Source organism: Alligator mississippiensis, chromosome 1 (genome assembly GCF_030867095.1).
Source record: "Alligator mississippiensis isolate rAllMis1 chromosome 1, rAllMis1, whole genome shotgun sequence".
Taxonomy (NCBI): Eukaryota; Metazoa; Chordata; order Crocodylia; family Alligatoridae; genus Alligator; species Alligator mississippiensis.
The window spans coordinates 446,719,034-446,734,950 of NC_081824.1; the positions used below are offsets into that span (position 1 = coordinate 446,719,034).

The window sequence follows — 15,917 nt, forward strand, 5'->3', positions numbered from 1 at the left end:
AACTCCCTACTTGTGCCAGAGGCCACAGCCTACAAGTGAGTACATTTTCAAGGGCTAGAATCTGACAGCAGTTTCTAATGTGGCAGCCCCGCTGTCACCTACTTAGTCAGTACTGGTTTTCAAAAGGAATGTGTCAAATCTATGCTTTTGGCCATGTTGTCTGTAAGCATTAGACCAAACTCCTTTCTGGAGATGGGAATAGAATCCAAGATTCCTGACTCATAACTTTTGTCTGCTGGACACTTTTACGCGTGTCTAGCAAATAATTCCGTAGGGCTTTGGCAAATGTGTATTCTCTGCCCTTCTATTGGTTGCTGTGTGTAGAAGACAACTGCCTATTATTGCTAATTGTTTTCTCTGTTTAAGTGTCCATTGTGTTCTTCATATGAACTTGCCCAAAAACCCTAAATTAATAAAAGAATAATTTACAAGTCGAGTGCAAAAGCAAGGACATACAATCTTAATTCAGCACTTTTGTATATACAGTAATGACAGTAAAGTCACTATTTATGTGATTATCTACTGTTTGCTCTATAAAGACATAGACCAGGGGTGGGCAAAATATGACTTATGGGCCAGATCTGGTCTGCCAGGCAATTTCATCTTGCCCATGAATGCCCACCAACTAATTGTACCCCACCCAGTCCACGCACCTCACTCCCACCCTTGTGTGCTGAAGGACCTAGCTTAGCCAACACACACGGCTTCCAGGTGGGGCCACTGCTTGCACTGCTGCAGCCGCCAGGGGACCTGCTTGGCTACCCTGGCATCCAGCAGCTCCTCCTCGTGTCCCTGCTGCAGTGCTCGCTCTGAGCAGCAGGTAAGGAAGTAGCAGGGGCGGGGAGAAGGGAAGCTGCAGCTGGGTGGGAGCACGGGGCCCACACCCAGGGTGGCAGCAGGAGAGTGAAGCTCGGGTGGACAGGGTGTGGATGTACGTGGCCAATCCCCCCACGCGCTGCCCCCCCCCCCACCATGGCGCACAACCCCCGCCACTGATGGCAGCAGCAGGCGCTCATGGTGTTCATGGCCCGTGCAGGCACTGCCACCTGGCAACATGCAGCTCCGGCCAGCACTGTACCTGTCAAGGGGTGGGTCTTCCCTTCTGGCCCTCAACGGCTCACCAAAACTCATTAAGTGGCATTCCAGCCAACATAATTGCCCACCCCTGGCATAGATTTACAAACAAGTTACCATGAGGTGAGTAAAGGGAGACAGAGCTAAGGTTCATGGGCTGCTGTATGGTAACTGCCAGTATACACACTTCTTTAGGGCTATTGGGCAGGACCATTATAATGCAGAACCCTTGATTTGGCCACATAAGTCTCTAACTGCAGTTCCCAAATGTAACAGTGGACTAATTTTTGTAAAATATTGTATGGTACGTACTAGAAAGACATATTGACGAAAGATGTGGTTTTCCCCATCTCTGTTATAAATCACTGTGGTTAGTGATAGGAAAAGATCATCCAGTCCATCTCCCAGCTAGTGTATCAACATTTAGTTATGTGTAACACATGTTCAACAGGAATTAGGTGAATAGAAAGGCATACTTTTCATTTAAATGTGCACTAAAGCACCACTCTTATTTTAAAGGGATTTTTATATTTGATGCTGGTTTAAAAGCTGTAATTAGTGAACGCTTGTGTTTCCCATGAAGTGGGTACGGTCTAGGCAGTAGCAGAGAGAGCTTTCTTTGTTGCTCTGTCCGTGGGCCTCAGCCCCAACCTTTCCAAGGGCAGGATAGTAAGTTCTTGAATCTCAGATTTTTTCTTGGGGCTAACGGAAAGAAATCCAGTTGCCAACTGCACAGCTCATCTTTGTGATGTAAACACTCCTCCACAAAGTGTTGGATCCTACTTTGTGGTTCAGAAACACCTGCATTGGGGGTTTGTGCTAACGTCACTAAGTTGAGACAGTCACTTTTGCAGCAATCTGCTTTGGGAAGCAGACTGTCACTCTCTGATTTTGTTTTGCCACGCCTTTTCTCTTTTTTTCTGCTTTTTAAAAAGAAGATTTGATCACCCCGAAACGGTGTTGCATAGCTAGAACAGACTAAGGTAGGGAATGGGCTTTCTTTTCTTTCTTGAAGGATACACTATTGAGAAACAGAGACACAGAGGACTGAATGGTGTTAGTGGATAAGCTGTTCTCTGGTGTCACTACACAGTCATATCAGGACAGACTTGCTGATAAAATGGGAGTGTCCCCTGCTTCTGCCTATGTAATGTTGTGCTGGCATATTTATGAGACATACAGTGTCTTTAATTGTCCTGGGACATAAAATATTTTGCTTGTTTTAACCATATTATCATTTTTGTGTGTTTTGTTCCCACCTCCTTTTTTCGTGCTGATTTTGTTCTGCAACAGCCAAACTCTTAAGTTGCAGAATATTGATTCCATGCAAATTACATGGGGAAAAGCCAGATTTGCTTGATTTTTCTGTCTCCTTTACATGAAAATAATATTCTCCAAGCTCTCATCTTGTCCAGAGAGCAGAAGTAGCTAAGCTTTGTATATAAAAATACCTGGAGGTTTGACTGTAAGGTAATGCAGGTAAAGAAAAAATTGCTGGAACCATTTATAATTGTCATCTATAAAGAATGGAAAACTAAAGACAATAAGCAAATGGTCTTCAGATGTGCCTCAGAAATATGTTCAGATCTTCCTATTCAATAATCATATTTTGATCCTAGCTGCAAAGTGCCTGAATTCTCCTTTCTGCTGGGTAGAACTGGGTAAGAGGTGTTTTTTTAATACATTAATTTTCAGTAAACTAAAGCAATAAGCAGGTAGGCATGAACAAGTGTATTGTTTTAACAAAAAAATTATGAAAGTGATTCCTTTCAATATTTTGCAAAGACTTGATTTTTCTGTGGATTAATGTGTGCAATCAGAGACGATTTTCCTCCTTTTTTGTGTTCAGTGAGTGATGATAGGCAAATGACTGTCATTACATATTTGGAACTTCTACTTTATTGGACACTATACTTCCAAGTTTAAATTAATTATTGTTCTAACTTGGTTATCAGGTTTTTGGTCAGGGCCTTTCATTTTTCATTCATTTCTGACAGAATTATTCAAAATCATTCGCAGAAGTAAACCTTACCTGGCTCAGGCTGATGTTTTGAACTTTATTAAAGTCAATGAATTTATTAAAATTCCCAATGAAATAAAAGAAAATAGATTGGAGATGCAAGTTTAACAAATGGAACGTAATGAGTGATGCATCCTAAGGTGTCCTCAGAGCAGAAGAAGGCTCTGTATTAAAGTATATGACTTGTTTGAATAGATAATATCTGCAGCTTTTTGTGCTGGGGGATGTTAAGGCATTGAGGCGATGACAGCTTGCTGTAGGATGCTTTTGAGAGAATATTTTTTTCAGGCAGTAAGCCACATAACCTGGAAGAGATGAGCAGGCAGGGGTAGAAGTCCTGTTTAGTAGGGGTGTATGAAACAGGCTGTATTCAATTCTGTATTCAATTCTGATTTGGATTCGACCTGAATCGGGGACAATGATTTGATTAATTGATTCGGATCACTGTTCCCGATTTGATTTGATTTGATGCCGATTTGGAAATCAGCGATTCAGCCATAGACGCAGCTTTAAATGTTTTTTCTGCATACCTCGAGGTACCAGGCAGCTCATGAGCACTGCGATGCTGGGGCGGATGGAGCTTCCCACAGGAGCGTGGTGGGGGCCCTGCGTGCTTGGTGGTGAACCCGGAAGTGGACCAGAAGTACTTCCGGTCCACTTATGGGTCCACTGGGGAGCACACAGGAGTACCAGCCCCCCCCCTCCCCCCCCCGGCTCAGTGATCAGCCGTGGGGGGATCCAGGGTGCCCCCCCAGATCCAGGAGGTACCAGTTGCCAAGCTGGTGGGTGGGGGTGGGATCCCCTGGCACACCTGGAAGTGAACTGGAAGTGATTCTGGTCCGCTTCCAGGTCTGCTGCCAAGCATGCTGGGAAGCCCCCGTGCTCCCATGGGATGCTCCATCCGCCACAGCATTGCAGCATTCACGAGCCACCTGGTACCTTGAGGTACATAGAAAAAAACATTTAAAGCTATGTCTGTGTCCATATTGTCGAATCTTGCTGAACCTATTTGGAGGGTTCTGATTTGATATGGAGAAATTTAAGGTTCTCCTGATTCGATTCGGATTCAGAGATTCAGCCACCAAATTGGCCTGATTTGGTGGCCGAATCTCTGCCAAATCAAATCAACGACCAAGACTTCTCACAGCTTTTTTTTTTTTTTTTTTTAACATATGTTTAAAGCTAAGAGAACTCTCATTATAAGGTGAATGAATTGTACATTTTAGGGGATTATAGTCCTCCAGAGGGGAATAATCTATCATTTCAATAATATAGTGTTGGTTCAGAGCAATTCATGAGTCTTGTTCTTCAGCTCTGGGTACCGTTTTAAGGAAAATGGAAGGCTGAGATGATTCATGTGGTCTGATTGGCCAGGAGACAGAATATCAGATCCCCAGTATGTGCCGTTCTGAAATTATCCATATGCTGGTGGTGTTTTTTGTCTTGTTCCTATTTTCAGTTTATAATAGCCAAAAGATTAAGATATGAAGCATTTCAGTAGAATTAATGACTTGCTGGGCTGAATAGGTCTAATATATGTTATTCAATCCATCTGGTCAGTAATCCTCTAAAAAGACCATATAGCTAAATCATGTAGTTGTATTGCCATTTTGCTTCATAGATATTCTGTCATGGAATTCCCAGAGTTTCCTAAAATAATCCACAAAAGCCTGTATACTTGCTTAGTTTATGGTTTATTACATTTTCACCAAGCGATACGTTACATAAATCCGTCCAGTGTGCACTTTAAATAGTCCTAAAATGACAGCAGAAAATCTCTCTGAAGTAGTTTACAAGGTATAATGGGATTTGTCAAGTAAGCATGTATACTGTTTTATAGTTGATCCAACTGACTATTAAGAAGAGAGAAGCATCTCACTAGCAAGATTTCAGAAAAACAATGCCCTCAAAAAGCTAGGCGCTTGCTGTGGGCAATGTTTCACTTAGCAGACAAATCAGTGTACCAATGAGCAATTATTTGCTTCTTAAATAAAGAGTTGATTCTGCATCTATTCAAGTCAGTGTAAAGTTGCTATTGATTTCAGTGGTGTAGAATTAGGCTCCGAGTGTTTATCATAGTGAATGTGAAGAGACTCTTATTTCCATTTGGTCTGAGCTGCTTTCATGTCCATTTTACAAACCCATGAGAGCAATAATAGATTTTGATGTATGCATCATAGTAATGTTGTCTTCCAGAGCGTCACTCCAAAGATAAAATGCTTTGAGCTCCCACACAAGGGAGACCTATTAGCAGGGACCTACTTGAATTGTGTTTTCATGATCTTTGTGGAAACTGCGAAAAACAGTAGTTTCTGTGATCGCTGCGAAAAATGGTGTTTCCCATGATTTTTGCACAGAATCATTCAGCTGGGGAAAAAAAAAAGCTTATGGGAATACAAAGAAAACGTGGCAGTCCCTGCATCCGTAGAGTACATGGTTTGAGAGAGAGCTACTGAGAGGCTGAGCTAGTGATGTAGGCTCGGCAAAGGCACCAGTCACGAAAGCAAAAGGGTTTCAGCGCCATCTTTTAAGAAGCCAGATGCAACGCTGCAGCAGTGCTGCAATCTGAATATCAGTGATTGGCTTCTTGGCCAATTAGTGGTAAGGGGCAGGGTTGCTGGGGCCATTTGGCCAATAAGTGGCGAGGAGGGGCTTGCCGTGAAAAGACTATGAAAGGGGCTCTACATGCTGCGAGCAGCCCACAAAAATCCCTTTGTCTCACTGTGATTTAGGTAGGTCCCCACTAGGGCTGTGCAAAGTTTTGTGAGCCGATATGATTCGGAGGAGATTTGGCCCAATTCAGTGGCCAAATCTCCGAGTCCGAATCTAATCGGAAGATCCATTAAAAGGTTCAAATCAAATCGGAAGCCTCCGAATTGATTTGGAGAGATTTGGAAATTCAAAAAGCTTGCAGCAAATGAACTGAGAAGAGGGAGGGGGATGGAGTGATCTTCCATATTGGAAAAGGCTGAGAGTGGGGGAAAGACTGCTCTGATACTGACATCTGTAACTGGCCAGTGACTGTGAGCTTTCTCTGAGTTCCTTTCCAATCACAGTGCTTGCCGGGTGGGGGACAGGGATGTAGAAACAACATATAAAGCTGTCTGAGGTGATCTGTGCCTTTTGTGAACTGTCTCTCTTGGAGCAGCAGTGTCCGAAAGGCTCTGGCTTGCTATCTAGTCTCTTGATCTCTTTTCTTGTAAGTTGTATCCAATCCTTTCCTACTTACCCGTGCCTCCAATCCCTATTGTTATCCCTATCCATTCCTTACAACTTATTCTTCCCCCAACATCCTCTTATTTGTTTTTGTTAGTCTGTCTTGATTCCCTATCGTCCCCCCCCTCCCCCCCCCAAAAAAAATCTGTGTTTTCCTTGACACTGATCACTGTTGTGCAGGAAAGTACAATATGTATTACACACACACACATTTTGCAGCACACCAAACATTATGAAGTGCATTGGAAAGGCAAGTGCCAGGTCTTCTGGCAGGGAAGGGAGAGGGGGCAGAGGGAGAGCTGCAAGTTCCCCCTGCCGCAAACATAGATGCACCCTTTTTCCTGGCAGCGATGAGTCCTCTGCTGCTAGTGGGAGCAAGGAGGTGATAGCAGTGCCTACATCTGCACCACCACTGCTAACACCACTAACCAGCAGCAGCATAACATTGTCCACCCCAGTTTCAGTTCCCAGCATGAGCCTTTCAGTGCCAGAGGAGGAGCGGGATCTGGAAGCAGAGGAGCTGAGGGCCATAGCAAAGAAAATTCTGGGGAGGGAGGGGGAATCTGAGTTTGTTCTCCACACCCCTCAAAGTTCCCCTACAGGCAGGTCTCCTTTTCTGGAAGGCACTTCAGAGGAGGTTGTGGGGGCAGGTGGCTCAGCTCAGCTCAGCTCCTCCTGTTGTGCTTCTGCCTGGTGAGGAGGGGGATAAGGCAGGATCCCCACCCTCAACTGAGAAGGGGGTGTGTAGTGTAGTGTGGGATCATTCTGAGGTGGCAGATGATCCCAGGTATGCTACCTGCCAGGACTGCTGAAGGCAGATCAGCTGGGGCAAGGACGTGAAACACTTCACCAGCACGGCAATGCTGCTACATCTCAGGAGGCAGCACCCCTTTGCCCTTGTTCCTCCTCAGCCTGACACCAGTGGGAGCATGCCCAAAAAGAAGTTTCCCGCTCGCTCCAAAGCCCCCGTCCCCTAGAAGCAGAGGCAGAACCAGTGGGGGAAAGGTGGAGACAAAGGGGGTCAGCTTCTGAAGGCAAGTGAGATCATCTAGAGCATTGGGGAGATGCTTGCTCTGGATGGCCAGCCCTTCTTCTTTGTTGAGCGTCCAGGTGCCTCATGGTGCTCGTGGCCCCATTGTACCAAGTGCCCACATGCACCACCTTTAGCAGGACGGTGGTGCCCTCCATGTATGAGGCATGCAGGGAGTACTTGAGAGAGGAGCTGCGGAAGGCAAGTCCACAGGTAGCCTTGCACTTCACCTCAGACATCTGGAGCAGCCGGGGTGGAGATCATGCCTTCCTCTCCTTCACAGGGCACTGGTGCAATCAGTCAGGGCGTCGGTGGGCTCTCCTTCAAGTGGAGGTGATGGATGGGTCCCACACAGCAAGGGAGATCATGGTGGCCATGAACCGCATGGTGCAGGGGTGGCTCATTGGGCTGGGTGAGCTCACCTGTGGGTTCGTGGTCACCGACAACGGGGCCAGTATGGTCAAGGCTGTGCATGTTGCCAACTTTGTTGATGTCTGTTGTATGGCACACAAGTTCCACCTTGTAGTCAGGGGTGCCTTAGAGGGGGGACAGGGCTCCCGGTGACGGCGTCATCACTACCAGCCAGCTCATTTCGAAATGGAGGAAAGTGGTGGGCTACTTCCACTGGAGCATCAAGAGGGGCAAGATGCTACAGGAGAAACAGGCAGAGCTGAGCATCCCGGAGCACAAAACCATGCGGGGTGTGGAGACTCGGTGGAACTCCACACATACCTGATGCTGGAAAGGCTAGTTGAGCAACAGAAGGCCATCCATGAGATGGTCTTGGTTGGGGAGATTGGGATCAGTGGCCTCCCTAAGAAAATGGAGTGGGATACCATCTCCCAGATCTCAGTGGTCCTCAAGCCGTTCCTCGAGGCCACCGAGCGCCTCAGCGCTGGCAATGCCCTCCTCAGCTAGATGATCCCCTTACTGAAGGAGCTTGAGAATGAAATGGAGAAGTTCCAGGGGATCAATGTTTCTGGATGGGGCAAGCCGCTTTCACTAGAGGTGCAGGCACTGGTGAAGCAGCTGAAGGAGGGCATCAAAAAACAGCTGGATCCGTTGCGGTCCAGTATGGTCCACATGCTGACAGCCGTGTGCAGCCTAAGAGTGAAGGGGAGCATCTGCAGCAGCAAAACCCTTGATCACTGGACGGAGGTGCTAGTAAACAGTCAGGGAGGCAGAAGGGCAGAAGCAGGGGGACGTGGAAGAGGGAGATCCACTTTCCTGGCCCAGCACTCCAACCACAAGCCCAATCTCCTCCACCACAGCCGCTGCCAGTGTGGGCCAAGTGCATGGCTTCAATGTTGGTGTCCAGAGGCACCAGACCCCACCATCAGGCAGGTAGTGTGGAGGCCATGGTGGCTACCTCGCCGAGGACATGGAGCTGCTGCACTGCAACCCCTTGGCCTATTAGGCAACCCACAGCCAGGTGTGGCAGGATCTGGCCACGGTTGCCCGGGAATACCTGTCCTGTCCACCAACTAGTGTTCCAAGCGAGAGTGTGTTCAGCATTGCCGGGGATGTTGTGACACCCCACCACGCCTCCTTGGATCCTGGTTTGGTGGAGCAGCTGGTGTTCCTGAAGGTGAACCTCCCACTGCTGGGGTTCCCCAAACTCCATGTGCTGCTGGAGTGAGTGCCACCCTCCTCACTCTGCACCTATTTGCTTTTTTAATTTGCTTTCAGAATCTTGAGGTGCACTTTCACAAACCCTTGCACCCCCTCTGCCTGAAACCTGGCACACCTCATGCCCACACAAGGGACTGCCATCCCTGCTGCTTCATCCCGCTCTGCCTTAACACACATAATTGATATGAGTTTTGCTTTCAACAGTTTGAGGTGCACTTTCACAGAAAGCCCTGCACCTGTCTCCTTGAAACTTGGCAGTCTTCATGCCCTCAGAAGGGGCTACCATCCCAGCTGTGTTTTCATCCAAATCTGCAAAAAAATGACAAAGTTATGAGTATTTTAGTGATTTCCCCATTATAGTTTACAGCCGAATCTCCGAATCCGAATCAGCCGAATTGAATCAGGACAGTGATTCGAATCACTGAATCAAATCACTGTCCCTCCGAATCAGCTGAATCCGAATTTGGATTGAATACTTGCTGCTTTGCACAGGCCTAGTCCCTACTGATTAGCTTTATCAAAGGCTCTAGATCAGAGCTTTCCAAACTGTGTGCCGCGACACATTAGTGTGTCGGCGGCAGTGTGTAGGTGTGTCGCGCGAAATGCAGAAAATTTTGCAGAAGGGCACCGCGGAGCTCCCTTACTCACGTCTGCTTCCCTTGGCCCCTCCCCCGGAACTGAATCACTGTGTCGCGAGATGATGCATGTCTAAAAAGTGTGTCACCAACATGAAAAGTTTGGAAAGCTCTGCTCTAGATTGATGAAAGAAGCAGCCCTTAAATTTGGCCATGAGAAGTTCATTGGTTACCTTGGTATATGTATGTTGTCTTGACATATTGGGAAGATAAAGAATGTCATTACGCAAGCAGCAGCCCTCTGCTACCACCCCTCATACAATTTATATAGCAGAGTCCAGAAGATTTGGTTCCTGTTGTTCTAAGCACTCTACATATGCCAGGTAAGAGACTGACCCTGCCCTGAGAGTTTACATGATGGGACTCTGATTCAAGAAAGCATCCCTATTAACAAAAGCATTCAAGCATATGCCAACCCTCAGCAGGGGTGACCAACCCACGGCTTGCCTGGTGCAAGTAGTATGAGCCCTGGCCGCTCGGGAAAGGGAGGCACCAGAATTGAGACAAGACGAGGAACTGAGTGCTTCATGAATGGGGCAGGGAGAAGGGTGTTGGGATCAGATGTCACTACTAAGAGCCAAGTTAACCCCTCCCTGGCCTCTCATCAAATTTTTAGGATCCCCACTTTGCCACATAAAACTGCAGTGTTTGTGGAGTGGGGGGCTAGGGGGAGTCAGGGGAGGGTTAACCTAGCTTTTGGTAGTGACGCCTCCTCTCAAGACAGTTTCCTGCCCCTGCTTGGCTCCACACTGCCAGAGGCTCAAGCCTCCATGCCTCCATTCTGGCACATGGGCAGGGCCAGATTAATGCATAAGCAAACTAGGCACGTGCCTAGGGCCTTATATGAAGAAGGAGCTCAAAGGGGCCAAGCTGTTCAAAAGCAGTACATGCATATATTAGAAGGAGCCTGTGGAAAATAATATGCTTTTGCCATTATAGCTTAACATTTATTAAAGTTTTAGGACAACTAGAGTGCACAATGCTAGACTTCATAAGTAATAATGAATTTATTCTTATTTCAGATCCTTTGACAAATGAAAAATGGCTACTGTAGACGACAAGGTAAAATGTGTCCTATGGCTAGCAGAATTGAAGTCCGTATCAGCTGTGAGAAGAAAATAGTGGTTATGTTGAAGTGTAGCATTGTGTGCTCTAGTTGTGCTAAAACTTTAATAAATTTGCTTTTAAATGCCATTTACAGATTGTTTCTATCATACCTACAACCTAAGTTATTAAAGTTTAAAAGTGCACAAGGACTTTATGAAACCCCTGTGTGTGTGTATGTATCTATCTATCTATCTAGAGACATCTGTATATCTATCTATCCATAGAGCTCTCTCTCGGTCTCTCTCAAGATATCTATAGATAGATAGATATAGAGATATTTCTATATAGATAGATATGCATGCACACACACACACACACACACCTTGAATTAAGTAGGGGCCCATAAGTTTGTTTGTCTAGGACCCACTAAAGGGTTAATTCAGCCCTGCACATGAGGGCACAAACTGGGGTATGCCTCTGTTCGGGGGTGGGATCAGAGCAATGCTTGGGGAGATGGTGGGGCTTAACTTGTGGCACAGCTGCTAAAAGGGTTCGCCATAATTGCTTTGGGAAAACCAAATATAGAGGGGGAAAGAAAACAGTTCTGGATATGTTAGTCAGAAATGTATGTGTTCTGGACAACCCTTTAAAACTTTAAAGTATTATTAAGATGAAGGTTTTCCTTAGGAAAGTTTAACCTCCCCATTTAGTAGTGTGGTTTGACTCTATGAATGTTTTACTAGCAAATATATTCACTGAAAAATTCCATTTTTAAATTTTGTTTTAGGACACTCCCCACCCATACACTCACACTATCAGATGCAGTAAAATATTACTGGTGAGTACATAATTGATGAAGAGCTCTTTGAAACCAGGAGTTCATGGATTGGAAATACTGAAGGAGTTGTTTACCCTGCTAAATTTATATGGTAGCATCAAGTGGCAAGGCAAAACAGGGCTCCATTGTGCTAGGTACTGTGCAACCAACAGTAGCTTAAGTGACAGCCTTTCCTCAGTGAGCTTACCATTTAAATAGACAAGGCAGGGGCAGAGCAAGGGAAAGTCTATATCCCTATTCAAGGTGAACAGAGCAGTAGTTTGGACATATAATATTAGTCCTGTGCCAGCAAAATCCTAGTATAGACCCAGTTACCTGGCAAACTCTGCTTTTGTTTGTTATGGCTTATTTCATGTATGGCTTATTTCATGTAGAATCATAGAAATTAAGGGTTATAGATTCATAGATGTTAGGGTCGGAAGGGACCTCAATAGATCATCGAGTCCGACCCCCTGCATAAGCAGGAAAGAGTGCTGGGTCTAGATGACCCCAGCTAGGTTGGAAAGGACCTTGAAAGATCATCAAGTCCAACCCCCCTGCTCTGGGCAGGAATACTCCTGAGATCAAATGATCCCTGCAAGGTGTCTGTGCGGTCTCTTCTTGAAGACTTCCAAGACTGGGGACTGCCCCACTGGGAAGTCTGTTTCAGATTCTGTTCAGCTGGAGAAGGCTGGAATAAGCTATACTGGCAAAAGCATATTTTTTTACACAGGCTCCTTCTAATGTATTTTTAAACGTACATCTTGTACCCAAGAAGGTTTGAACGTGCTAATCTTTTCATCTGTATGTAAATCTGTTGTGAATGGACTTTTACTGTGATGTGTGTTTGTGAAATTTAGTAAAGCTATCTTTCCTGAAACTGCCATCTGCTGACCTGCATGAAAGTTGACCACAGGCTTGATAAGTTCTAGATCATAATTTCAGGCAAGCCCTTTGAATTTCACTTGCAGGGATTTCCTGATCTCAAAAAAAATGTCCTTCTTTATATCAAAATGTATATAAAAAGAGGGGTATGCAGGGGCTTCCATATGAGGAGAAATTAAATAGGCTAGGACTTTTCAGCTTGTAAATGTGATATACATTTACAAATTACTAAATGGTGCAGAGAAAATAGAGATTTATTATTTACTCTCTCAACATAATAGAAGTAAGGAACATACGATGAAACTAATAGGTAATAGGTTTAAAACTAACAAAAGGAAGGGTTTTTTTTCTTCAATGAGGAATTAACTCGTGGAAACCATTGCCATTGCCACTGCCACAAAGTTTTTCCTTTGTAGGGATTTGTGTAAGTTGAGAAAAGCTCACCTGAGGATTGATCTAGTGCACAATTTCTAAGGATCTAAGTGTCTGTTTTCCATTCGTTATGACAGAGCTATATGGAGATGGTCTCCATTAAATGTTTTCTGATATTTCCTGCTTAAATACTCTGCTAGTGGAAGGTAACTGACACAGGCACTACATTAGTTGTCCAATAAATTGGATTTATAGATTATGAATGAAAGCAAGTAGTTATTCAAAGCAATTGGTTACATTATAACTATGAACACACAAATGCAGCTTCTTTAAGTCTTGATGTCCTTGCAAGCTAGTGTTTGAAGCAGAGAGCTGAGAACTGCAAGCTTTGACCTCAGCTTGGTATATGACCTTGGTCATGTCACTTGGCCAACTCTTCTTGAACGCGATGGTGACAGAAGCAGTTGACAGCCTCTGCTGATCATGATGGTTTCTTTGTACTCTTTCATCAGCCTGTCTGTATGAGCCTGTTGCTTTGGGTCTTGTATTTACCTTGTAAAGCCTATGCAGCAGCTAAATAGCTCCTGTTATTTTTCAAGGTTTCTAAATCAACTCTGACATATGCTTCCCCATCACTGTTTCTGTGGCCTTTGGGGTATGATTGGGTACAAAATAGGCAGCATGGCTGAAAGCTGTTATGCACTTCAGGAATTTATACATTCCACAGGTATGCAGATAAATCACAGTTTATTACAAGGTAAGCAGCAGACAAACTGGGACTGGCACTGTGCTATGCTTCTGAGTGAATTGTGTACTTGTCTGGTATTGATAAAGTAAAAAACACTACTATTACTTGGTTACATTTGAGATTAAATCAGATGTGGGTGCAAGTGAATGGTGGTGTTGATATTACTATTCCACTTCCTGTAAATAAAAGGATATATATATCAGGCTTTTAATTTATAAAAACTTAATTTTGCTTTTTCTGATATCTTTTATTTAGGCCCTGAGGGAAACTAATAAATTGGCTGAAATGGAAGAACCTCCTTTGCTGCCAGGAGAAACCATTAAGGACATGGGTACGTAAAAATGATGGTGGTGGTTCCCCTGCTCCCACCTTCCACCCCTTTCACAAAGAAAACCATTAGAATACCAAAAATGTCTACCATGAGCAGAATGGCTGTGCTGTCACCCACTGGCAAGGCAGCAGTCTTCCAAAGAGCAGATTTGTCCTGCAAGCTGATGTCTAGACTTGTCTGATTCCTTTAATTCAGACTACAGGAAAGTATGCGAGCATGTGGCATTCATTGGTATTAGTTTCTTTTGGATACTTTCAACCCAGCTTGCTAATGTGGTGAATTCCAAGGAAAAGAATTCTGTGTGAACTTGTGGCTTGATTTGCATCACGGTTCTCAAATACTAAGGTTTGGAGACTAAAACCTTTGATAACTGCTGTACCTTGGTCACCTTCTTCTGGGGTTTCTGTTTCTTAAAAAGGATATTAGTTAGTTCTTTAGAAGTGTAGGTCATTGCTAAAAAAGCAGGACTAAGGCTTGATATTCTTCCCCAGGCCCTTCCCAAAACCCCCAAACAGTCAGTAAAAGTTAGTGGCTAAAGACTGACATAGGATCTAGCCTATGCCCCACACATTCTGGTTTTTTCCTCATATTCGTCTGCTGTTAAATATCTTCAGCTTTGAAGAAAATGCTTGAAGGCATTTACCAGGAAATCCAAGGAAAACAGCTAAGTAGCCTAAAGGCAGTATTGTATTTTAGAAATCATTGGTAGCCATTTAAATATATTTGAGTTTCTGATATGTGAGTGTGTTTGTTTCTTTCTCCTACTTGTAAAAATGGCTGCGGGAGGTGTAAATACTAAAAAGAAAACCCTACAATAAGCAATTTGGTATAGGGAATGACGAGTGTAATAGTGAGTAAGATTTCTAAAGAATTTTTAAGATAACCTATATAGTTCTGTAGATTGTGATTAGCATTTGCTACTCGACCCTGTTTTTTCCAGCATCATTTCTAATAAACTCTATTGCTTTCATTCCTATTTGACAGAGCTGGACTTTTCCTTTAAGAGTAAATTTTACTTTGCTTTTGAAACATTTTCTCCTGTGATTCGTTTAGGTTAGCTATACTAGTTCAGAAAATCTATTGAGATGCTTGTTTTCCCTCATTTGGTTTGAAATATTTCCATCCTTTGTAAAGCATGTATGCATCTACTGATGCTAGTTGCTGTATTAGAATTCAATATTTATTTTAATAAGACCTAGTGGGGAAAGAAGAATCTTTAAAATTTGCAATTTCAACAAAAGGATGGATATTTCAAAGGGCAGAAGCAGATTTAAATGATCAACCTTTTTTCTTCTCCAAGAAGATTAGGTGCAGGGCATGGGAAGTAATATTACCTCTTTATTTGGCACTTGTTAGCACTTAGCTAGAGTGTTTTGTGCAGTTTTGGGCTCCATATTTTAAAAGGGATATGGAGAAGGTAAGGAATGTCCACAGGTGTACAAGAAAAATGAGAAAGAGCTTGGCAGGCCAGCCATATGAAGAAAAGTGCGCTTAAGAGGGGACATGATAGTAGTTTTCAAATATTTGAAGGGCTGCCAGAAATAAGAGGGACAACACCTTTTTCTCTTATTGCAGAGAGCAGAACACAGACCAATAACTTGAAGTTGCAGAAAAGTAGGTTTAGATTGAATATTAGGAAGAACTTCTTCATTGTTACAACAGCAAGGCGGAATAGATTGCTCAGGGAAACTGGAATCTCCATCACTGGAGGTGTTTAGGAAAAGGTTGGACAAGCATTGGTCAGGGATAATCTTGGGAGTATCTATGACCTATGCTCTACTATCGGTATTTGCCATACTTCTGGACTTCGCCAGTTGCCATGTGGGGCTGTGGAGGAATGTTTTCCTCTTCTTGCTGCTAAGTGTGTTGCAGGGGCAGGGGGAGGTTGTGGGGGTTTTTTTCTTTCTATCTGTATGCAGAAGCATGTGGGGTGGGGGGGAGGGGGAGAAGATGGAAGGGACAGGACAAGGGGTTGGCTGCAGTCAAGGATGGAGATTTTGACTGTTGCTTGCCAATGCACCTAACTTGAACCTGGACCTTCCTGGCCAGAACGTATTGCCCTTCACTCAGGATCAGACCAATTGCTTCATTTGGGGTCAGGAAGGAATTT

At 44.3% G+C, this 15,917-nt stretch overlaps 1 protein-coding gene across 7 annotated transcripts in view; it reads left to right on the plus strand.

Moving 5' to 3' along the window:
- Window positions 1-15,917, plus strand: part of MTMR2 (myotubularin related protein 2) — an 89,040-nt gene that overhangs the window by 45,619 nt on the left and 27,504 nt on the right. For 4 of the 7 annotated variants that reach the window (XM_059721138.1, XM_059721139.1, XM_019483651.2 and 1 more), the window contains one exon: window positions 13,732-13,807. In XM_059721138.1, coding sequence (XP_059577121.1) covers window positions 13,762-13,807 — 46 coding nt within the window. In that variant the 5' untranslated portion in view covers window positions 13,732-13,761. Of the gene's footprint in view, window positions 1-10,629; window positions 10,670-11,441; window positions 11,493-13,731; window positions 13,808-15,917 lie in introns of all 7 variants that reach the window. The other 3 variants (XM_019483654.2, XM_019483652.2, XM_019483655.2) reach the window with 2 other exon arrangements.